Genomic DNA, 23,673 nt, shown 5'->3' with positions numbered 1-23,673 from the left:
TGAGATAGCACATGTGGTGCACTGAACAACCAACCCTGCTTGAGTCACTGTCAGCAGGAATGGTAGTAGTGTTCATCAGCACTTGATAGGCATTTCTTAAATGCCTTCTGTGGTGTTTGTTGATCACATTTAGCAAGGAGTCATGGATTATCCCAGAGCAAATTTTGAACTATTAGAAGGATGCGGTTATAAGCTGAAAATATTTTCTAATTAATAGTCAATTCTTTCCCAACCAATTCCACTGGCAGTCTTTAGCAATTGAAATCAGCCCTCAAATAAATTAGATTGTTTAGCAAAAGAAAGAGGGGGAGGCTTCTGGAAAATGTAGACACAGCAGCATAGCACATAAAGAAAATGAAGGTGGAAGTTTCACCTATTTTCAGCACCTTTTCAAAAACAGCCAGTCCAAAGAAATTTTAAGCTGTCATTAGTATTTGAATACATTACAAATAGGCACAATGTTCTTTATGTCTAGGAAGCCTAAAGAGATTCTTGACAGATGCAAGACTTATTCACAGTGATTACAATGTCAGCATGTTAAGATAGCATACTGGTATTGAATGTAAATGCAAATATTTCCCATCAATTGCCACCTGTACTTGGAAGTAGCTAGGTCTTTTGCACAGGGTCACCCAGCTGTCTGAATTCTGTTCTCTTTACCAGTCATGCATTCAAAAATACAAACTATAAGAGTAATAGCAGATATGAAGTTGCTGTATCAAGGATAAAAACATTTCCATTAATGATATGAATTATACAGAGGAACGAAGGAAGGTATTGCTGCCTTAGTGTTACTCAGTTGTTTGAAGAAACCAAAGAAATTCAGCCATTCTAGAGATGCTGGAGTTCTGTGTTCCAGAACCTAGATCCCATTGAAATCATGATAACAACATAAACGTTTACTTTAAGAACAAAACCAGTATTAATTTATATGCAATGTGTCCTTATAATTTCCTTTGCTTTTGATCTGTCTTTTTTTTCTTGTTATTACTGTCATATAATGCTTTTCTTTCTATTAGAAACTACCTTCTTTCCCATGCAAAATAACTCAGAACAAGATGTGCTAGATTCTTTACGGGGCTTTTGAGTAAGATGCGCTTGTATCTGCACAGAAGCGTGGATACTTCATAGTCAGCTTCGTCTTTACTGAACTCTTCTAGTATAACTGCAACTGTGAGACTAAGATTAGATAAAACATTCCTATGATTTAAAAAATCTTTGTCTGATTGTGTCCTACAGATTGGCAGCTACAATAAATTGCAAGTATATAATTATATTTTTTGTATTATATTTAAAATTTATCTGCATTCTGGGATTGGTCCCTCGCATATTAATTGCTTGAGGCTTATGGTCTGATTTAATAGCTGGCAGACAGCTCCAATGAACAGCTGCTCTAGCTGCACTGTGGCTAAAAGTTGCCATGCCATTTTTCTCTTATTTCTTTAGAGCAAGGAACCAGAAACATTACCCCAACCCATAATTTAACAGTCAGCATAGCCATGGTCTCAAAAAGGGAATAATTTGTTGCTGTGTCATGGAACAAGCTGAGGGGAAGTACTATCTCTACTGTGCTGATCTGACAATATTGCACCTTACTCCGAGCAAGCTGTGCAGTCACATTTGGTTATTTTAAGGGCTTTTACATATGTCCCTAGCCTCAGACTGTATTTCTCAGAATATCTTTTTGGAAGGTATTTATTGGTAGTTGACTGACTTTGCTACTTCCATAGAAATGTTATGTTTGAGAACTGTTACCTTTTCCTCTCTTCTGGTTTTGGCGAATGAGTATTCGTTCACATCCATTTGGTGCATTGTATCATGGAAAGTAGGCAGAAGAAGAGAGTAGCACTACCAGATAACAAATAACAGTGAATTGTCTAGGATGTTATCGGAATTAGCCATGCAGATATTTTGCAGCAAGTTTGTTCTTCAGTCCTCAAGGTAGAATTTAAAAAGTAACAATGGAGACGATAGGATATATTGAAAATTTTCTGGAATTTGACAATGACAATTACACAAACTGTCCACAGCTAAAAGTTTCATATTACTGTTCAGACTTACTTTCTGTAGATAAATTGCTTTTCTCCAGTTATTATTTGGGGCAGAACAGATGAATGTTTGTGGATGTGAGTGTGATTATTTATTATAGTGTTGGTACTCCACTTTTAATTCAGTTGGTTTCATTTCAGACTTTGTCCAGACAGTTTGCAGTTCTCCTTTGAGCACAGTTTGTCTATGAATGGGAGTAAATATATATTGGATTCAGGAAGCAACCAAACCACAAGGACTGAGCCATTGCCAGTTGTGAAATCTTAGGATCAGAAAAGACTGGTCAAGTGACAGCTTGATTCTAAATATTTTTTTCTTATAAATGGTGTTTTTCAAACAGCTACTTTTGTAGAAGGGTACAAATAAGGTTATCTGGACTCTTGCTTCCCCTGCAAAATCCATTATCTGACACGTATTGTTTTCAGATGTTTCATTTTACTTAAACGTAGCAGAACAGATGTACTTTTCTCAGTTTATTTGTATGTAATGATCATTCTTTCCAGTCATGGAAAAAAGCTGGAAAAAATTGTAGTCACAGACATTGTCCAAAACAAATGAGCCCAGTTGTAGTCTCTAAGTGTTTTCTGATGGGAGCTCCGACTTTACAAATATACTTACATTGAATTTCATGCTGAGAAACAAGTGCACAAGGATTCATTGGTGAAAGTGACATTGCTCAGTAGAAAGCAAAATTAAACCTAATGGGGAGGAAGATGGAGATTTCATAACAGTTTAAGTAACAGCTCGCTCCATTCTTACATAAACACTTTTTTTAATAGACAATTGAACATGTTATGTTAATCTTTGCTCATAAAAAGGTGTGCATCAAGAAACAATTTCTGTAAGATGTTTATGTTCAGTAAGACAAAACTATTACAGCCTTCAAAATAATGTCGCTTGTTTTGGGATGGAAAAACAATCTATTCAACAGTTATAAGGACTCTAGAAGTCTGTGCTATGTTTCCCTAGTAGATTATTTTATTTAGGTAGCTTTAGAGCTAGCAATCAAGAAGTACTTAAAACACTTTATCATGTAATTTTATCTAGGTCTCTAGGAAGTTACATAGAAATGAAAGATACGTTAGATACAGCAGAAATCTCCACACATAGAATTTATTAGCAAGTGTATTAGATGAAAAAAACTTGGTCATAAGCTGAACAGAGAGCTTAATTAATCTTTCAGCCAAAGCTTTGTTTCATTTCTAAGCATAACGTGCCAATTCCTGTTCTAGTCTAGGTGTCTTTATAGAGACCAGGATTCCTTCAGTGTAAGATGAGGTACATAACATGGTTTTACAGTACTGCAAAGACATGGCCTAACTGGAGCCAAGAGGTATACAGTTTCCTTTGTTTTCTTTCTTGGACATTTATGTCAGTCACATTAAGAAGTTACTCTGAGCATCCTGGACAGCAACCTACCATTTCTCAAATGTATAATATAGCTATCTTTAAGTTTTATGTAAATTACAAAATATTAGTAAGAGAAATTAAGTTCTTGTCTTTTTAAGAACTTGTAAAGAGTAGAATGTCCAGAAGCAGAGTAAATTATAGCAAGAAAATATTTTCATATATTTCCTTCTTCAAACTGAGATTACTTATGGCTGGACTGTCAAGAGAAGCCTGTTTTTAGAAAGTCTATAGCTTAAAACACATTCAAGAATCATGGACCTTAACCCAGCTGTAATACAGGGCTATTGAAGCTACATCTTTTTCCTACCTTCTCAGTGTGACGACAATTATTTTTCAAGTAAATCAAAAGGTTAAAAAAAAATAATGCAAATATCCTCTTCACCATTCTGTTTCTCTATTCCCAATTCTAGGTCTGTGAATATCCAGATGGAACCAAGTCCTTGAAGCTAGGAGACTTTGGACTGGCAACTGTGGTTGAAGGACCTTTATATACCGTTTGTGGTACGCCCACATATGTGGCTCCAGAAATCATTGCAGAGACAGGGTGAGGATAAGTAACTTAAGACATAGGTCTTGTAACCAGATATTTTTGGCAGGTAGCTCCTCACTGCTGTAAGAACTAGAATGCTCTAATAGGATGGTCCCTCTAATAGGATGGTCCTCTATCTCTTTTAACCAAAATAATTATGAGAAAACTGGCAGCATTCAGCCCCTGAAGGAGGCAAATTTCCCCACTCACCCTGATGGTTTAATTAAACAACCCCATTTTTCTGTATTTAAACAGGTGGTTGCATAAATACAAAATAATTTTGTGAAATGGCAGAACTTAACCAGTCTTCTATCATACTAGACAAGAGCTCTCCATTCCATCTTAGCTGATTCTTCCTTTAACTGTGACTTCGATCCTCCTAATGGAGGACGGTTTGTTGCATTGTTTCGAGCATTGTTCAGTGCATTTGTCATATTGACAAATACTTCAGCACTGCAGTGATCTCAAATGTCAAAGTGCATTTCATCAGCATGTTTTACACTTGGACAAACTGAAGCTACTGAATAGGAAAAGAAATAAGAAAAAAAAAAAGATCTCTTGTTGACCTCTAGTGCTTTAATTTCTGTGCTTTAAAAGAAAGGTGCAGTTCTTTATCCCTGTGTTACTCATTCATTTAGGAAACTGGAGAATCTTTCTTGTTGCTTAGCAACACATAATAATGTCAGAGGTAGTTACTCCGGTGTGGGGACTAGGGCGCATCCTTGTCTTTTATCGTCAGTGTTTCTGGATTGGGAAACCGTGATGCTGAATTGAATTGGGGTAGTGAGGGGGGCAGGGAAGGAATTCTGTGGAAAATGATGTTATCAGGGCTTCCTAAGTCTGTGAAGGACCCTAAGTAAAATCCACCTCATCAGCAAGTAATTTATAGTAGGATCGCAATGCATGTTCATGTAATTTTCATCAACTGTTTGATTGAAATGAATTTTATTTTTCAACTGAGCACAAGTAACGCAATCTTGTTTCCTCAGATATGGCTTAAAGGTAGATATTTGGGCTGCAGGCGTGATCACATACATACTGTTATGTGGATTTCCACCTTTTCGCAGGTGAGTGTCACTCCTTTCTGTAAGTAAGCCTTATCTGTCTCCTTAGAAAAGGTGCCTTGGAAACAAAATGGATTAGACTGATACATTTCCTTTACCTGCTTGGTCCTTTATAAAATTGGTTTCAGTTGTCTCTCTTGTCATGTTTTGGGATTTTATTTCTTTAATTTTCTATAGGAGCAGCTGGCTTTCTGCTGTGTTCAGGGATGTGGCTTGAGAGCATAGTTACATTTCCTTTTGTCTGCTACATTGGAGCCAGTTAAATGAATGAGTATATTTTGCCCTCTTGTGTTTCTGCTTGGACACAGCATCTTACTGGTTTAGTGTTAAAGGAAAAAAAGTTAATAGTATACTGAGGTGAGGGGAAGAATTCATTTATGTTGCATTTTTAATTTTGTTAATCTTTTTTGGCAAGTGTCATATGGTTGATGAAGTTTGTTAACATGATTCTCACTGCTTAATATCCCAGTATACATAAAGTCTACTAAAGTCAGTTGGATGTGCTTTGCTCCTCAGTAATTTTTGTTGCCAGGGAATGAGAAGGAATTAGCACATTTTAATCAGGAATTCTCCCCTTCCCGTTATCCTTGCAAATAGTGTTTGTCTGTTTTTACAGCAAAACACCTACTTTAACTAAAAATCACCAGACCAAATATATTGCAAAGAATACATTATAAATTATAGTCAATGGAAAAGTTATCATTTAGTTTTGATATTTGTTTTTTGGATCTTATTAGTGTGCTTAACACTAAAAAACATGTTTTGAAAGCTATATTATACAAATAAATTACAATTGCTTCAAATAGAGTTTGGGCTAACAAGGCAAAATGTCCATACTATGCTATCAGAATCGGGACTTAATAAAAGGTTAACAAGTATTTGTTGCAAAACCAACTCAAAACTACGTTGTTTATAACAGAGTTTGAGTGGATGTTCGCAGTAGTTGGTGTCAACAAACAATTTAAAAAAAAACAAACACAACAACACTGCCTCTGCTTCCTGAATATTTATGATACCATACTTTTGATAAAAAGGTACTTATCCCCTCAGTAACCTGACAGTACTCGGTGGATCATGCGTTTTCCATATCATCTCTTTAACTTTTGAAAATTCTCCTGTTGCACTAGCTTAGTAGAAGAGGCTCATTTCACTACACTTCTTCCCCTGTCATAGTCTTTTCGTGGCAGGTCCTTTAGAGGTAGGCTGGCAAGTGACTTATTTTTGAATCACCTTTACTGTCACTGCATGATGTGTTAGCTTTGTAGTCTTTATTCCAGTAGAAGGGTTATTTTTCTGTTCTTATCACTCCTGATAGTGTAACTATGGCAAAAACCTCAGAAGTATTGCCACTATATAAGCCTGCAAATTATGTGCTTGTAATAATTGATAAAACATCATTTCTGTTCCATTTCAAAATCAAATTAAAAAAAACTCATGCCAGACTTCTTTCTTCTGATCTTTTTAAATTGTTGCTGTTCTACAGTGAAAACAACCTTCAGGAAGACCTTTTTGATCAGATACTCGTTGGGAAGCTGGAATTTCCTTCACCCTACTGGGATAACATCACTGATTCAGCAAAGGTATGATACATTGTCTAACACGGAAAACAGTTTCTGACAAGCCACTGAAAAGACTGTATCCTGTTGAAAATGCAGAACAGAATATTCAGAACAGACTTACCTGCTCTTCCAGCTGCTGTGCCTTTTTAGTTAGCTTAATAGTACTTGATGAAAGCTCAGGTTTAGCAGACCTACTATCATGTTATTGTCTGAGTGAATAAGTAAGTACAGCAAAATGGCAATTGCATTCAGTGAACATCATGTTGTTGGGTTTACTTAATGAAGGACCATTTATAGCAGGTTCAGTACTTCCACTATGACATAACTGTCTCCGGATTTTCCCCTCCAGACATTCTTTTAAAAGAAGAATGATTGCTACATGGACCAAATACAACTGACATTATTTGTTCCTATTTTACCAGTTATTAGAACTTTCCAAGAGTTGCAGCCAGCTTATTTGCCATTGCTAATAGTTCTTGTATTATCATTGACGTTTGCGTTTAAAATGATTGATTCTGTAGGATAAAGGTTTCAAATGTTAAACCCCACTTGTCAAGTTAATTCAGGTAATGTTCTCTAAATGATGTCTAAAGATTCTCATTAGCACACAGAGGTTATTTATTATCCAGCTAATGAGAAGTTGCATTTTTTCCTGAATTTCCCAATGGCTGTTACCTGAAAAGAGAGCAAATTTATTGATTTGCCAGTGTTTCCCAAGCTCCAGTCATCTCCTACTCTTCCAGACTTTCATTAAGAACAAACAAGGCCCTCAATCTTGGTACTAGAAGCCATCTTTCACTTCAGATTTACACAGACTAAGTGACTTGGCTGGTTGAGAAACCTCATGGTTTGTATGTTATTTGCATGAAGAAGCCTTTTCTCTAAACTGAAATGATGACTAGTCTTCTTGAAGTACTTTTGAGGAGTGCATATGACTGACAATTTGGAGGTTATAAAAAGTTTTTGAAAGGGGAATTTGGCTCTAATTACATGAATTTGTTCATAAGGTAGAAGGAAATATTTGTATTGATAGGTTTGTAGAACCAGGAATTACACCAGTAAATTAGCTGTTAGTTACATAGCAATAAACAATTGAAGAAAGTTTGGGGGGGAGGGGGGGGACAGAGGGGGTGGTTGTTTTATTTTTAAACTTTACTTGTCTGCTTTGCAATAATGACCTCTTTAAGCTTTATCATATTCATAAGCAACATAGTCTTACCATTAACAAAAGGTCCACGGAGGCATTTGATAAAGCTGAAGACACCTGCTCTAGTGACTCTAAAACATGATTAAAGCTGCAAACAAATCATGATGAAAACCACAATCCCAAATTATTTTTTTTTTGATTTAACCATGTAATTAAGTATTTTCCCCTACTTATCTGCCTTTTCCTACACTGGATGATTCTAAGCTGGCGAATTGAGTTAAATGTCCGTTTATTCTTCTGGTGGAACACATAGGAGAATGTAGTTTTAAAATAACCTCAACAGTTTCTTGAATTTCTGATGACGTTTCTTACCTTTGATTTGTACTCTTTATGTACGGTGACTATATACCCTGCCCATAGAGGAATCATGTCTGTCCCAGGTTTGTTTCCATTCTGGTCCCCTGCACGAATGTAGAGAACAAATTGGAACATTATCGCTGATGTTTGCAATGATTACTTTTTGTCTGGTTTTAAAAGAGTCGGTGAATCATGAATACAATAGTAGTTGCACTGAGAAGAATTCAATGCAGATAGCTCTTTTCCATTGTAATGCCCTTCCCCATTCCACTCAAACTCTTATTTTTCTTTTTTCTTCTCCTCTCCAAAGGAGTTAATTAGCCTGATGTTACACGTGAATGCTGAAGCTCGATATACAGCTGCACAAATCCTAAGCCATCCCTGGGTGTCAGTGAGTATACTTTTTTTTGTCTCTAATTTAATATTAAATCTATAAAACTAAATATTAGTGTAATTCTCAAAAGCAGCAACACGATTCTGCTATGCCCATTTCTGTTTATTGAACCACTAGTCCCTTTTCCAAATGTTAAAGAGTTTAGCACAAGTCTGAAGTTAGCTACAGCTCTAACAGTTCTGTTAGCTACTGTGCTCTAAAAGAATAGAGTAACTAATAATAAACTATTATTAACTATTGTTATTTATTAACTATTAATAAAGCAACTATTGCGCACATTGATATCTTGCTGCAATGCTACCTAAAAGAAATTACTATTGCCTATTTTTTCACAAGAGAAATAAAATTAGTAAATAATATATTATTTTTCACGTAAGCACTAAGCTGATGACAGCCAGGTACTTCATCTTTTTGAACTGCAGCAAGAAGGAACACCAAAGTGCACTGCTTACTGATTTAAAATCCTATTTTTATTAATAAATATTAGGTTTACATGTATATAGCCAACTGTTATTTCGACACACATTTTAAAAGAGAGACCAATATGATATATGGAGTTCCCTCAAACACGAGAAAACAACTTTAATGATTGTTTCTCTTCGTAACAGCTCCTTTCAAATGTATTTATGGCACTGTATTTTGTTTCCATGTTTTTGGGGATGTGACGGGCCGTTTAAAATCTTGATATAAATAAAGCCAACTGACAAATATGCTTTTTATTTTTAACATTATAGTTATGCTTGAATAAAACTTAAAATAGTGGGACAAATTCATGGACTGAGAGTATATAGTATCACATGGCGTTTTAAGAAATAGGTCATAAATAAAACAGCAGTTGCTACGTTCCTTTCCTATGTAATTTCTCTTAACCAGTTTGAACCATAGCTCATGTAACAAGAGGGCATTCTTTTTGGACCGCTTATCAAAATGATTACTTCAAAGTACCTCCAGATAATATACAAGTTCTCTTTTGCTCAGTTATGTAAAATGTTTTATTTCTATTTCCTAGCTTCAATATTACGTTTGTTCTTACACAGGATGATGCTTCCCAGGAGAATAATATGCAAGCTGAAGTAACAGGTAAACTGAAGCAGCACTTTAACAACACCCTTCCCAAGCAAAACAACACATCTGCTGGGGTTTCTGTCATCATGGTAAGTGAAATTAAACAGTTTTATACATTCTATATTACACTTCACAATTTTTCTAACAGTGCTCTATGAGCGTGTGTGGTGCAAGAATAGCAAAAGCAAAGCTAGAATAGTCTCTAATTCTAGTTTTTATCTGTGTATTGTGTGGATTCTCCCATCATCGCTTGAGAGCAACCAAGTCTACCACAGCGTGCTAGCTGAGCTATAAAAGCAAGCTTTCAGATACGTGTTAACACTAAGTAGTAGTATGTTGAAATGGAGTTTATATACGATTTGAAAGTATTCATTATAAAATCTGCAATATTGTTTTTAATCATACTAATCACCTAGTTAGCTAAGTTGGCTCTTCCCAGATGCCAAACCAATGTTTGATCCTGAGCGTGCTGTTGTTCAATACTATGCTTGTGGGGAAACCAGAATCCCTTTTGGACATTTTTCATAATATTGAATATTTACCACATTAATTTTGTCCCAGTCTAACCACATATATGTTCCCTAATGGGGAACTTTATTCAAAGTATATGAAGGAACCCTGATGGCCTATAGCTTAACTTACATAAGCAGTACTTATAGCAGGCAGATATATGAATCATGGTAAAGGAAATGCAGTTGAGTTCACTGTTGTCAGTGCTCAGAACTGCCCTCGTAATTGACTAGTCACTTTTGCAGAGAAACAGTCAACAGTTCTAGAGGCTGAACTGCCATTCTTGTCTTATTGCTGTCCATTGTGGTTTAATGCAAGGGTGCACACTGTGCACAGAATATCTTCCATTATTAAAAGAAAAATAAAGCCATAGCCGATAGTAATGTACCAGTGACTTTCTTCCCTGATAATAAAAATTACTCAAAGTCCACCCCACTTATGTTACCAAAGAGTTGTTCTTATCAACTTAAAGTAGACAACTTTAAATAACATGTCTGCATATATATAAACTTTTGAAAATGCATTTATATGAATTAAATAGGCAAAAGATCTAACATGGAAAGGTGGTAACAAAATAAAAATGAGAGAAGTCAGAAAATGTGTTTCAGGTTCATGCTGTTATCTGCATTTCATTTGACAGTTTGACTTGACAGTTTGAGAGGGACTTCAGAGCTTCATTCTTTATACTGTTGAGACTATGGATAAGCCTGAAGCCGAAAACTGGTATAAAATGCACTATATGTAATAAGAGCAATTTTAATTCTAACTCTCAGCCCCTCTCCAACTTGCATGCCACTTAAGCCTATCTCAGATCTCTGACACAGCGTAGCTTCTGGCTTCTTATTGGTTTAGACTTTTTTCCTGATTCTGTTACTACTGACATCCCATCAGCCAGGAAAGTACACGTCATTAAAACTTATATTTTAATTTTCCCTTTTTCTGCCTTAGTTCCTCCTAACCGGCATGGAAGGATGTAAACAATTAATTATTTAGCTCTGAATGCAGCTCTGAGTTACTGCTGAAGGGAAACATCTCGTTCAGAAAAAGAGCGTAATCTAATGAGAGTTAAGCCCCCAGTTTGTTTTTCTTGCCCTGGTTTATCTTGAGCACTGAAATTTAGTCATCTTCAAGTTAACAAGGTCTTCACTTGTACTAGAAATCATCACTTAAAAACATTCAGACAAGCACAGTATTGTAATTCTCGTGTATTGCAGTGCATTGCTAAATCAGCAATATATATTTAATGGAATCCCTTTTAGCATCACTTCATTCAAATATTGTCATCTGGCCAATGCAGATAATACCACCATGTGGCAGATAAGTAAAACTGCACATACCTACTTCAGTGTTCTTGCACAGGAGACTTTCTGCCCCTAAAAGCATGTTGCTGTTAACTCATTACTGATTTTTTTTTTGTCAGTTTATAAATGTTCTGTTAATCTAAATTTGCTGCAATTGTGTTAGTTCTGCTTAAAGTAAGTCTAGTTTCTGTCCCTTGCTTCCTTCCTTTTTCCTCCTTTCCCAATGCCTGCATTGCTTTCCTCTGAGTAGGTCCAAGGCAATGGTACGTACTAACTGCAGTGCTTCGTTTTGCTGCACAAAAAATACATGTGCTCTGTTTGTCACAAGGAAAAAGGAGAAATAGTTCAGCCAGTCTGAAGTGGAAAGAGCTTTACCACCACACAAAAAAGCTAAAATAAAATCTTTTCAATACTTGCAAAGGAGTTTTCTATATTAAGAGATGCATATTTGAAATTTGCTAGGCTAGCACTAATATAACTAGTTATTTCTTACCTCCTCAGACATATCTTAGCCTATTTCCCTTAGAGCAATTTTGTATATATATGTACATCTTAGAATATCTGAAAGCATTAGAAAAAGTATACATCAGCTCTTGTTCACACCAAAAAGCTACAACACTGGATACCTTTCTATGTCCAGAGAACAGACTGACAGCTGGTACACGTTCCTTGTGAATGTGACACAAAGAGTAGCCCAAACTAACAAAATGTAGAATTGCTTGATGAAAGAAAAGGTGGGAATTCTATGAAGAAACCAAAACCAACAAAAGCAAAAACAACAAAACAAAAACCAAACTACTGAAATAAGAATTGTTTTCATAAAATATTGTTGCCTCAGCCATCATGTGTAACAGAGCTAGTCAGAAGGTAATCCTAACTTAACAAGTCCTAACTTAACAAAAATTTTTCTTCCTCCAGAACAGTGAAATTCAACCTCCTCTTCAGTTCTAAAAAAAGAAAAAAAAATCCTAAATTTTATTACATATGTTGTATTGCTATATGCAAGGTGTGAATGACTATCAGTAGCTGCTGTGAGGACAGCACTATCTGCATGAGCTGGAAGTACTTCCTTTCCTTTCCGTTTTTAAATACCGTGCCTTGCCATTCAAACAGCAGGAACCTATTTATTCACAATTCTTTTTCTAGCAAGTAAGAGGAAATGCAAGCCTGCCTGCATAGCAGCTACATTGATAATGGTAAAACTAGTGCATGCCATACCTAATATCAAAAGTCTAGCTACAGTTCAGCTAGACATTCCCTTGCATGCTTCATTTGCAAAGTTGATTGCTAGAAGCAGAGAATTCAATTGGGAACTATTGAATTTTCTCCTTGTGCCTGTATGCATGTAGACTTCTGTTGTAACTTGAAAATCAGAACAAAAGAAACCCCCTCACTTTAAAATACTTAACCCTTGCCTTTTAGGAGCTCTTATCCTCAGTACTTGGGGCTAAAAAGCCTGTCAGGAAGGCCTTGCAGGGAGGAGGGGCATCACCAGGCTGCTGGATGATTCCCACCTAGCCTGCTCATATAGCATGCAAAAAGAGTTAATAAAACACAACAGAAAGCAGAGTTAAGTCTGAAAAATACAGGAAGGAGAGCTTTGCACCTTCAGTGTGCTGGATAAGAGGCAGGTATAGGAGCCCTTGTCATTGATCCAAAACAGTAATTTGAATCACTGGTGTTAAGGAAAATCTAACATAAATCACTGTCTTCTATCTGTTCTACTCCGAAGGAACTGACCCATTCCCAGAGCCAATTGTGAGTAGGAAGGGTAGTGTCTTCCAGAAGGAGAGAATAGAGTAAACTGGCTCTAGCTTTTTCTTGAGTTTTAATCGTTATACAAAGTACAATTGTTCTAGCAGGAGATTCTGAGTGAGATCAATTCCAGAACAACCTGCCCTCCATATACCTGCAAACTACAGAAGTCCTCTACTTGAGAAACTGGAGATGCCAGTCCAGCTCTCTTTGCTAAAGTCAAGAGAAAGAGAAATTTGAATTTCAGTACCCCGTAATGAAAGCTTAGATACATGATCAATTTGGAGCAGATATTACTTTTTCTCTGCCTTGCCCTTGGTGACCTTGATGCAATAAACCATGGCTGAAACACATACATACTGAGGTTAACTTGTATCAGAAAATTATTTCAGTATCAAAACAACAAATTTTAGTAAACAGCGTATTAGACCAATTCCACTAATACATAGAAATTATCACATTACTAAAGTCTTCTGTAGCAATTTCTTCTTTTAATTGCTCAGGAGAAGGCAGAGCACCTGATCCTACCGCACAGTTAGTACATCTCAGCTCAAAATATGACTCCAAAAACCAGTGTCGTGCAATGCTTACACATACATATGCAGAGGTCACTATGAAAGTGAAGCACATATTTGTACTCTGCTTTTAACTTCAAGTATCACACGTTTGTAGATTGCTGTAGAAAGCCCAAGATGTACTTGACTGGAATAAGCATACCTTGCACCACTCTACATCACTGAATGAACTACAAAGAACTTAATCTGTATTAATTTAAATCTATATTATCATCGGTAGTTAAAGCGCTTCCATGAAGCAAATGGTTAAGCCAAGACTTACAGGGTTTATAATGATCAATATAAGCCTTCAAGCTGTGAAACAAGACCCATTGTGCTGTCCCTCCAAGTCTTAGAAAACAATGCTGAAAGACAGTTTTGACACAGGCACTACAAGATTTCCCTCTAGGTCACTTCAAATATCCTCCTAGAAATGAAACATTACACTGTGGTTTAATATAAAATTGCAGTAGCCCTCAGAGGCTATGAAAGTTGTCTGATTCAGCAGACACCACAGACGCTAAGATAATCCACCTATTGCACTATGGCGTTCTCAGTTTCCAGGATAACCTCTTCTTCATTAAACCTGTGCATTTTCAGGTATAGCATTCAGACATTAACACGGTTTTGCTACTGTATTCTGTTGGTTGCAGGAGACCTCACCTTCCTTCTTTCAACAAGAAACAGAAAAGGATTCTACTTAGAAATAGAAAAATTCCTTACATTTTCATCTGTCACCCTCAAAAACTGATACAGTTCCGTTCCTTGTGGTAATAGAAACATATATTTAAATTATATGTTTAAACTCAAAAGTATTATATTACTTCCTGTATCCACACAACTGCAGGTACATAGTTTTTGCTAAAAGCTAGTATGAAGAGTTCTAGTATGAAAAGCTAGTATGACAACCACTTTTTTTTTCCGCATCAGACTTGCAAGATAAAATTGTCAGCTTGTACCATCACAGCAAACATAGGTCTGGAATATGCATTTTCTAAAGACTGCACCATAAAAACCTACATTTAAATAAGATTTCTAATTTTATTTCTCCTTTTTTCTGCCTCTAATGCATGCCCCTGATGTCTTGTAGATTATTTTAACCCTGAAGTTACCTCGGAGCTTTGATTTAACTGCTGGTTTTTATATTTTGCCTTGGGTTTCTTGTTTGTTTTTAGAACACAGCTCTAGATAAAGAGAGTCAGATTTTCTGCAGCAAGCGCTGTCAGGACTCCGATAGAGCTGGAACGGAGACAGCTTCTGCAATTACTGCTGCAGCTGATGATCCTCGTGTGACTGGGTCCAAGACCCTCCTCCCTGCTGCTTCTGAGCCAGTCAGATCCCCCTCGCTCCCCACCTCAGTGTCTCCTGAGTTTGCTGGGGATCAGCCTGGTGTGTAGGACTGATTAAATCAAGTGCAACTGAAGCTCTCTGCACTCTTGCCACAGTTACTCTTCGTTTCATATGATGGTTCGTTTCCAGTTTTCTTGCACCCTCCTGTGGCAAGCTCAGGGCAGGCTCTGCCATGAGAGACTGAAATTCTAACGGCGGGTGAACAAATGTGGTCCTCTGAGTGCTCTTTGCCCTCGGTATGGAGAACATCAGTAGGGAGAAAGATTCTGGTAATGTTAGATGATTTTTAAGTTACCTGTGTTAGTTTAATTTACTGCATTCACACAGCCTTGGGCTCTGTAAGTAGACTAACTTAACTGTGTAGCTAACCATATTTTTATATAGGCATTTGAGATGATGAACAGTTGCCAGGCTTCGCTTCTAGCAGCAGGCCCCATTCAGTTCTTTTGATGAGGATTCTCAGAAAAGCAAGAGAGGAAGACAAGGGAAGAAAACTTACATTCACCTTCTATTCCGATGCCTCTACTTTTAGTCAAGTTTCTACCAAACCTGAAGAGGCATATTTTCATTAAAAAAAAAAAAAATAAATTAGTGTACTAACTGTAAAATATCATGAGGCAAACACTGGAGATACAGGGAAAGATGGTAATTTTTGCATAAAGTTTGTTTAGACTTGCAGGCTGCAGGGTAGTGTTTAGATAATGCGAACTTAAATAAAGTGACTTGGGATATGAACATGAGCACTGGACATTTATTTGTAATGAAGACTGGAGTCAAGGAAGCCTTTTTGTTCAAGCTGTTTTCTATCCTAATCACAAACGTCACATCCACACCTTTCTCCAGAGTCAGGCTACAATAAAATGACTTTGGAGCTGTGAACGGAGAGCCTGCTGCATGTCATCTAAGCTAGGATGGATGGAGCAGTTCCTAGTTCTAGGGCAAGCTGCTAGAGGAGCTACTACAAATGGCCTCAAAACAAAGCTACCCACAAAAAGTAGCTGTCAGAGGTTTGTCAGTGCTATCCCCCTATTCACCTGGTGCAGGCACTGGAAACAAGGATCGGGGAGCAGCTATCCTTAATCTGCAGTCACAGGTAGATGAGGTTTTATCTTTGCCATACTGCTTAGTTCAATATTGTATCTATTCAGCTTATTCTTTTCCTTTGCTCGTTCTTATGAATTGGTCATAGATCATTTTCTTTCTTAGCTATACTTTCTACTAGAATTGTAAAAGAAAGACCTGCAATAAACTTTCTAAAATTAAAACCCTTGGTCATTCATTTCTTTGAGAATTCAGTTATTTTGTTAGTGGAGAGACCGACCATTTAGGTACCTAGCAAGAAGATTTCATAAAACAAATCCAAGCATTTCCCATAACCTTTTAAAGTCCCTTGATATGTACAGAAGACAGAGATAATACATAACTGACCATGAGTAATTGTCTCTTCAAAAGGTAAAGCAAAGTGCACAAAGTGCTAATTGATAACTTAAAAGTCACAGTACAGCTGAGAGATTTACAGGCATGTTGACAAAAAATGTGTATGAGAAGGTCTAAACTATCATAAAAATGTTGGGCTAGGTCAGGACCAAAGGAGAGTCACAACTAGCTATTGTGAGTTAACTTTTTTATTTTTTTAATGGGATCGCTGGAATGATTTCAAGATGAAGGGAGACTAAGGGAATGGCCTTTGTATAAAATTAAGTACATTTCTATTTCTGTACAGTACAACAATATGAAGATAAGCCTAATCTTACTCTGAAACTAATGAGAGTCCACAGGATAGATATGTGTATGCAATTGGTAAGTTTGGTAAGGAGTCTTGGGATAAGATAAAGAAAAGCTGTGCAATTTCGGATGGGATGGGCTAACCCAAACACCTCCAGCAAGGAAGGGGAGCCTCTGACAGATAAGACAGTGACGAGCTACTGACCTGGGAGATGATTAAGGAAGAAGTAGCAGCAAATTGATGAAGACCGGGTTATTTTAAGCTCTGTTTTTTTCCTAAGAGGATGGATATTCAGCTGTGTAAGGACTAGATACTTATTTTATAAAGGAAAATTTGACACAGATTAACAGAAATAGCTAAGAAGTTGTTTGCCACAAAGCCTCATACATATAATAAAGGAAAGGACGAAAATTTAACTGGTAATCAGCAGTCATTTGAACCACTATTTTGTCACATGAAAAGAGAAGGTAAAAGGCTTACAAACCTTGAACTCATGAGCTTAAATTCATGACTGACCAGCACATGAACATTTAAAGACAAGTATTTTGATTCACAGAGGAGAGGCAGCTGACAGACTAGGCCAAGACACTTAAAAGCAGTGACAACAGCTGGGAAAAATGATCATGTGGCCAACATACCAGATAAAAACGTGGGATATCTGGGCAAGATCTTAACTCAGTCCATGACCATAGGAAACTTGCATCAGTTCTCCATGCCTGAACTTAACGCCACAGATGTTAAAGCTATGGGTATCACACATTTATTTTGAACATCACACATTTATTTTGAACATCAAAATAAAGGTGTGTCGGTTAACAATAAAACCCTTACTTAATGAAGGCTCCTAAGTCCTATGTTTGGTTTGTTATCTATTGCACTTTCACTTAGTCTCTCTCTTTGTCCATCACTTACTGGAAGAAGGCAAAAATTATAAAATAAAAGGTAAAACAGAACTATGCTGTCTGCTACAAAGGGAAAGTATCAGCACATAGTAACAGCTAGAGAAACATTAAATTCAAGTTATCCTTTTGTCAAGAGAGGACTGCCACATTTTTCGTCTTATAAAAATAGCTAAAATTTATCACAGAATCACAGAATTCCTAGGTTGGAAGAGACCCCAAGATCATCGAGTCCAACCTCTGACCTAACACTAACAGTACCCACTAAACCATATCCCTAAGCCCTACATCTAAACATCTTATGTACCATTTTGATAGACAGTGACTAAACACCATCATTTTCATACACTCAACAGTGCCAGCACAAATGCCACAATGTCTAAATTTAAAAAAAAAAAAAAAAGCATTAAAACAAAATCTTTTAAAAAGCCTATCTTTGTAGGTCCTTTGAATATGAGTAGTACGTCATATGTATCCCAGTGGCTCAGTTCATGAGTCCTAGATTTCAAATCTAGAAATATAATTGAGTCTACCCTGGGTGTAAATCAACGTAACACTAGGTTCATTAAGATTCTTGTCAAAATTTACCCTTACACATACACACCACATAGACTGCCATACATATACACTACAACTTACAGCCCATTCTTGGGCTTATGAAATTAATTACAATAATTGTCAGTAAGTACATTAAGGTAGAAGATGTTTTATGATGTTGGTACTATTATCCAGCACCAGTTCATGCTTACAGTCATTAAGAATATTTCCATAGCTCATTAAATCCTACCTTGCGCTATATTAACAAGCAGAGATCTTTTATTTTTAGATGTAGACAGTTTCCCCCCCCCCCTCCATCTCACTAAATACTTGAGGAAGAGAAGACAGAAGAAAACGATGACTGAATTTAATAGATTTGTGTTTTTTTTTCTCCTAAATTAAATATATATATTTTTAATAATTATATATGCTCTAAGTTAAAAATGTATGTACAATACCAGAAAATACTTCCAACCTACTTTTGATTCCCACTTTTCCCTTTCTTGCCTTTAAAAAACACAACCACAGGCTTTTTGTACTATACTGGTGTGCACCCAGTATCTCATTTGACCAAACCTTTTCTATGGCTACAGTACCTCACAAAGCACTTCAGTTTCAATCCAAATTCCAAGAGTTTAATTTTACAGCCAGAGTTTTATATCACCTCTAACGATTACATTTTCCTTGTAAGGATACCATAAATATTTATGTATTTGTTATTAAAACATTCTGATTACTCTTAAAATTAACAGTTGAACATACAGAGGACATATTTATTCCTGCAGTAATGCTATCAAAAACAAGTAGTTGTTGCAGAATAAAGGGAGTAACATTTTATAAATAATAAAATGTAAATTACATTATTTATACGGAAATAAAAATTTGACAGCCCTAGCTTTGCAGAACATAAGAACATGTGGAAGAAAAGGTATGCTGACTTTGTACTTGGTGCTGTTCCAGAGCTGGATTTAGGAACAAAAAGCATGTGGTGGGGTTTGAGCTGGGTAAGGTCACTCTCTTAATCCAAGGAAGCATGTCTCCAAGACCCCATTAATCTCTCAGAAATAGAGGTTCTAAGATTTGGGTATCTGGTAAGAAGACTACGGCAACAACATTGACTTCCAAAAGTAAACTCCACTGTCATTTTTTCCTGCCTATCTTTACTCAGAGATTATACTGAATGTATAAGAACTAGTGTGGCAAAATACACAAAAAAAACTAACTGGCATCCTTCAGAAGATGCCAGCCACTTCCCGTTACCTCTTGGAGGGCCCTGGTGATGCAGGAAACAGACTCTCCTGCACCCTGGTTTGTGCTGAGATCAGTAGCAAGATACTGTTCATCATTTCCAACAGGAATTCCCACCTTTGGTTCCTCCAAGAAGACTCATTTCCCTAATCTACTTGAAATCAAGAAATCATTAGCCAGGAAGCATTAACTTGATATAATGCTGTCTGTGCCCTCCTTAAAACACGGTTCAAATTCCTATTCACAGAGGTGGTTCTGATTGTTTTAGGCTAAACCACTAAGTTAAGGAAGCAAGGAGCAAACGAGGCAAGCAGCCTCATTTCATCCCAGTTCTAATAGCCTTCTCCTCTGGTAGTCATTGGTCTTATTATTACAGCACTGACCCAAGTCTGATGCTTTCACTAGTCCAGAGGATACCTCAAAAGTAAGGTAAATACACTGAATTATCCACCATTAGAGACATACACACATCTTTCAATTATCTTGGTTTTAACAGTTCAAAAATGGGAAATGATGTTTTGTGTTTAATCAGCTCTTTTGAGCTACATAACAATGGCAACTGGAAAGCAACAGAAATGCACAAAACTAATAACCTATCCTAAATGCTGATTAAGTAAAACTTTTCTTTTAAGATAAAAAAAAAAAAAAAAAAAAAGGTAATCGAACACTCCTACTGCCATCAGCTTTGATGTCTAATGCAAGTGTTACCTAGAATCAGTAAAGTAACAGATTGTTTCTATTAACTGTGGGACTGATTTTCAAGTGTTGTTTAGCATTTATAAATCTAGGTATGTAGTTGGGCTTAAAAAAGACATTCGCTATGAAGAACTGAACATCCCTGGGAGTTAAACTACTGCAAAGTGAAGATCAGTGCAGGCAGCAGAGGGGGACGGCGCCCTCTGGGAACCTCTGAGGGCACTGCTGGTTTGGGACTTAGCAACTACATCTGTATAATTGGGGGGATAGGTTTCAGTGGCTTTTGAGATTCCTGTTGGAAGGAGATGATCATTTGTGGCGGCATTTTTGTATTTAATTTTATTAATTTTTTATAACTAAATTAGCATTGTAAAATAAACAAAAGGTGAGGACCTGAATAAGCAAGCTGTGGTGGCACCATCCACCAAGAAGTTTTCCTTAACTGTTGCTACTGATCTTGATTTTTTCCAATGACATTTGAATTTTATTCTTTTGTCTGTCATGTTTGTGAGAATCTTACAAAATGTAGCTTTCAGAGAAGCAAAACCTCAATGGGAAGTACCACCAGCTATTCCATTCTCTCCAGATTACCATTTGCCAATTAAAGTGAGATAACTGAAATTTAGAGTGTTAAAACACTTTAAACACAATTTAAACACTTTGCTTAAAAAGAAACCAACTGTACACTTCCATGCACGGTTCAGAATGGTCTGATTATGGTTTTGCAGCTAGCTGGGCTTGCTTGAAAAAGGATCACTAGCACACATGATAAATAAGATAAAAAGCAAAACACTAGAGCAATCTGCAAAGCCACCTACATATATCTGTTGCTGGATGTGTCTTGCTGGGCACAGCAAATATTAAACAAACAAATAAGACTGAGTTGTACTTCGGTGCTTTGCAGCTCACAATACACAGTGCACCAAGGAACAGTGGGAAGAAAATTTTAGAAGAACTTGAAGAAAGTAGTAAGTGATCATATTGAACTCTTTCCATTTAGTAAATAGCAATTAAAGTCATTTTCCCCCCCAATTCCATGCAATATAGCATCATTTCCAAAACACACACCTAATTAATCAGTTGACTGTCTGATACAGCTCAAATTAGGAATTTGTGATTTCAGATTTTGCAGTACACTGTGCATTTCAAGAGTATGCTTTCTGATAGCATCTCAATTCATTTACAAGAAAGCAGTTGTACTTCCCATTATTTATCAAAGTGGTGAAGTATTCTAAATATTCATTATAATAACATGCTTTTTTATGGTAAGTCTCCACTAAAAATAAACTGTTCACAGATACAGGTTAGGATTGGTTCCTTCAAACTTTGTTTCAATCTTTTTTTTTTTTTCCCCCCTTCAGGAGACTGGCTGTGTTTTAATAGCAGGTCTTTAGGTTATGCCTAGTTGAATTTCAGTAAATCTAAACAAAATCAGAAACAATTTCCTACAGTTTTTGACCTACGGCAATTAAAGACCGGCTTTAATTTATGGTGTATAAATACTGACATGCATTGTTAAATTTATTGATTTACCGAAGACCTTTAGGCTGGTTCTGCATAGAAGTAAACCACTTCAGATTTCACATAATGTTGTATCGCATCGGAAACCCAAGAGAGTGCCTTATGTCAAGCTTTACACAACTGTCCTAACCTCATACAGGAAAGGTATCGCTGGTTTAAAGCGGCACTTGCGGAAGGGCTCGTCCCTGGTTTTAGTTTAGCTAGGATGCAGCCAGCTTCTTAGAACAATATAATCATCCTTTATTCCCTTTGAACTATTTTTAAAGGGAAGAAAGACAGCAAAACAGATGTGCCCCAACAGAAGCACACACCACTCAGATTTCTGTGAAGATGAAGCTTAATGCATAAAATGGAAAAGCTACAATCTAGATGGTCACCATATCTACACCATTCTTACCCAATACATCTAACAGCAATTCTATCCTCACAGTGATTCTGCCCTCACTAAAGGTGCAGTAACACTCATTTCCCACAGAAGTCCTGGTTTTGAATTTCATTTCTTTTAGTAGCAAAAGGAAAACTAAATTTTGTTGCAGGACAGCAGCTGTCTACCAAAACCATGGGTTTTTATAACTGCTGTTATTCAGATCTGTGGAACAACTGAAGAAATTCCCCTGTTCATTAAAAATTCCCAGCCTGATGCCATGCATTAACAGCACCACAGCAAGTAACGGATCTCCATAATATTTCTAAACAGAAATTCAACTTGCATGCTTTTAGAAATACAAAGAGGAATCAAAAATCATGCCAACTTTTTACAGTAGTTTTAAAAAACAACTAGCATTATACTGTAGTAGCATTAAATTCTCCTTTTTCTAGTAAATAACCTTCATCAGCAGAAAACCCAAAGTTAATTGTTCCCGTTATCTTGGTACCAGATTAACTCTTTTGGACATTTCTCCTTTTGGGTGCTTTGCAAGCAAACCTTCAAGGAGAAGCAAATTGCTGCAGATTAGTGGAGGAGCACCAGGACTAAATTCCAACCAGAAACAGCAAAAAAAATCTATCTACTTTGCATGAGGCACGCTTTCCAGCTGTAGAAGTTTTTTGACGACACACTGCACAACATGGTCAAGAGCTCACAAAATATTCTCGAAGGATTAGTGCATTCATTTACTGTTGCTTGCTGTATCTCATAACACAAACTTCTTTCAGAGAAACCACCGCTCTGTACACACCATCGCCTCCCACCAGAACCTGTAGCATCAACTTCATCATTTTCCACAGACACAGAACTAATTTCAAGCTACTTGAGCCAAGCCTTTCCCCACAAACCAAAATCACAGCGCTGCTGCCAAGCAGCCTGACTCCCAGCAGTGACAAACACCACCTTCCAGAGGACCAGCTGTAAGCCACAATTAACAAATGCCCATTTGGACTTACCAGAACAGAAGAAGGCCCAAACTGTCAGGTTAAAAGATGTTTTTCATAAATGCTCCATCCAAGTTTTGAGAAAATGGAGGACTGGGGAAAAACTTGTTCTGTTTTTGCTTGTTCTTGCTCCCTCTCTTCAGGAACATTCTGCAAATAAACGCCAGCTCAGGCACAGCTGCAGGTTCATGCCTGGCACCTGTTGATGTCCCAGCTGTGCAGGCAGGGGACCTGACACAGGTGCTGCTCTGATCAGACAACCTGAAGAGCTGGAAATTTAACCCTTTTTGCTACCTCAGCACAAGCCACATGGCATGGAGTAGTGCAACCAGAGCTGAGATCCCAGGTGGAAGTCCAGCCACCCACCCAGTGTCTGAGGTGTGTGCCTTCACCCGTGGAAGGAGAAGCATTTCCTACTCACCGGAGCCACCAGCCAAGCAGTCCGGACAGGTGAGGCCTTCCCAGCCTTGGTCATGGAGCAGAAGGTGAAGATTTTCTTGTCCACAGGAGACCTGTGATATGCAGAACCCTGAACTGCAAAGAAGGAAAATACCCTGCTTCCCAGAGGAGTACTTAGTGCCATCACATAGCTGCCACCAGTGTGCTCTTGCCTGCTGGATTCAGCTCAGGA

At 37.1% G+C, this 23,673-nt stretch overlaps 1 protein-coding gene and 1 long non-coding RNA gene across 5 annotated transcripts in view; one reads left to right on the top strand and one right to left on the bottom strand.

The window, feature by feature from the left end:
- Window positions 1–16,309, top strand: part of DCLK2 (doublecortin like kinase 2) — an 86,119-nt gene extending 69,810 nt beyond the window's left edge. For 2 of the 4 annotated variants that reach the window (XR_005265228.2, XR_005265227.2), the window contains 7 exons: window positions 3,870–4,003; window positions 4,978–5,055; window positions 6,536–6,632; window positions 8,426–8,506; window positions 9,547–9,663; window positions 10,725–10,807; window positions 14,870–15,011. Coding sequence is in view for 2 of the 4 variants with exons in the window: in XM_038178020.2 (XP_038033948.1) it covers window positions 3,870–4,003; window positions 4,978–5,055; window positions 6,536–6,632; window positions 8,426–8,506; window positions 9,547–9,663; window positions 14,870–15,091 (729 nt within the window). In the remaining 2 variants the exon portion in view is untranslated. Of the gene's footprint in view, window positions 1–3,869; window positions 4,004–4,977; window positions 5,056–6,535; window positions 6,633–8,425; window positions 8,507–9,546; window positions 9,664–10,724; window positions 10,808–14,869 lie in introns of all 4 variants that reach the window. The other 2 variants (XM_038178020.2, XM_038178019.2) reach the window with 1 other exon arrangement.
- Window positions 278–23,191, bottom strand: LOC119716731 (uncharacterized). Its single transcript, XR_005265229.1, has 3 exons — window positions 23,055–23,191; window positions 8,131–8,219; window positions 278–2,747 (listed from the first exon to the last, which is right to left on the bottom strand). It is a non-coding gene; the product is annotated as an uncharacterized lncRNA (long non-coding RNA).
- Between the last annotated feature and the right edge of the window lie 482 nt (window positions 23,192–23,673).

This window comes from Anas platyrhynchos, chromosome 4 (genome assembly GCF_047663525.1).
Source record: "Anas platyrhynchos isolate ZD024472 breed Pekin duck chromosome 4, IASCAAS_PekinDuck_T2T, whole genome shotgun sequence".
Taxonomy (NCBI): Eukaryota; Metazoa; Chordata; class Aves; order Anseriformes; family Anatidae; genus Anas; species Anas platyrhynchos.
This window is presented reverse-complemented; position numbering and strand designations above follow the sequence as displayed.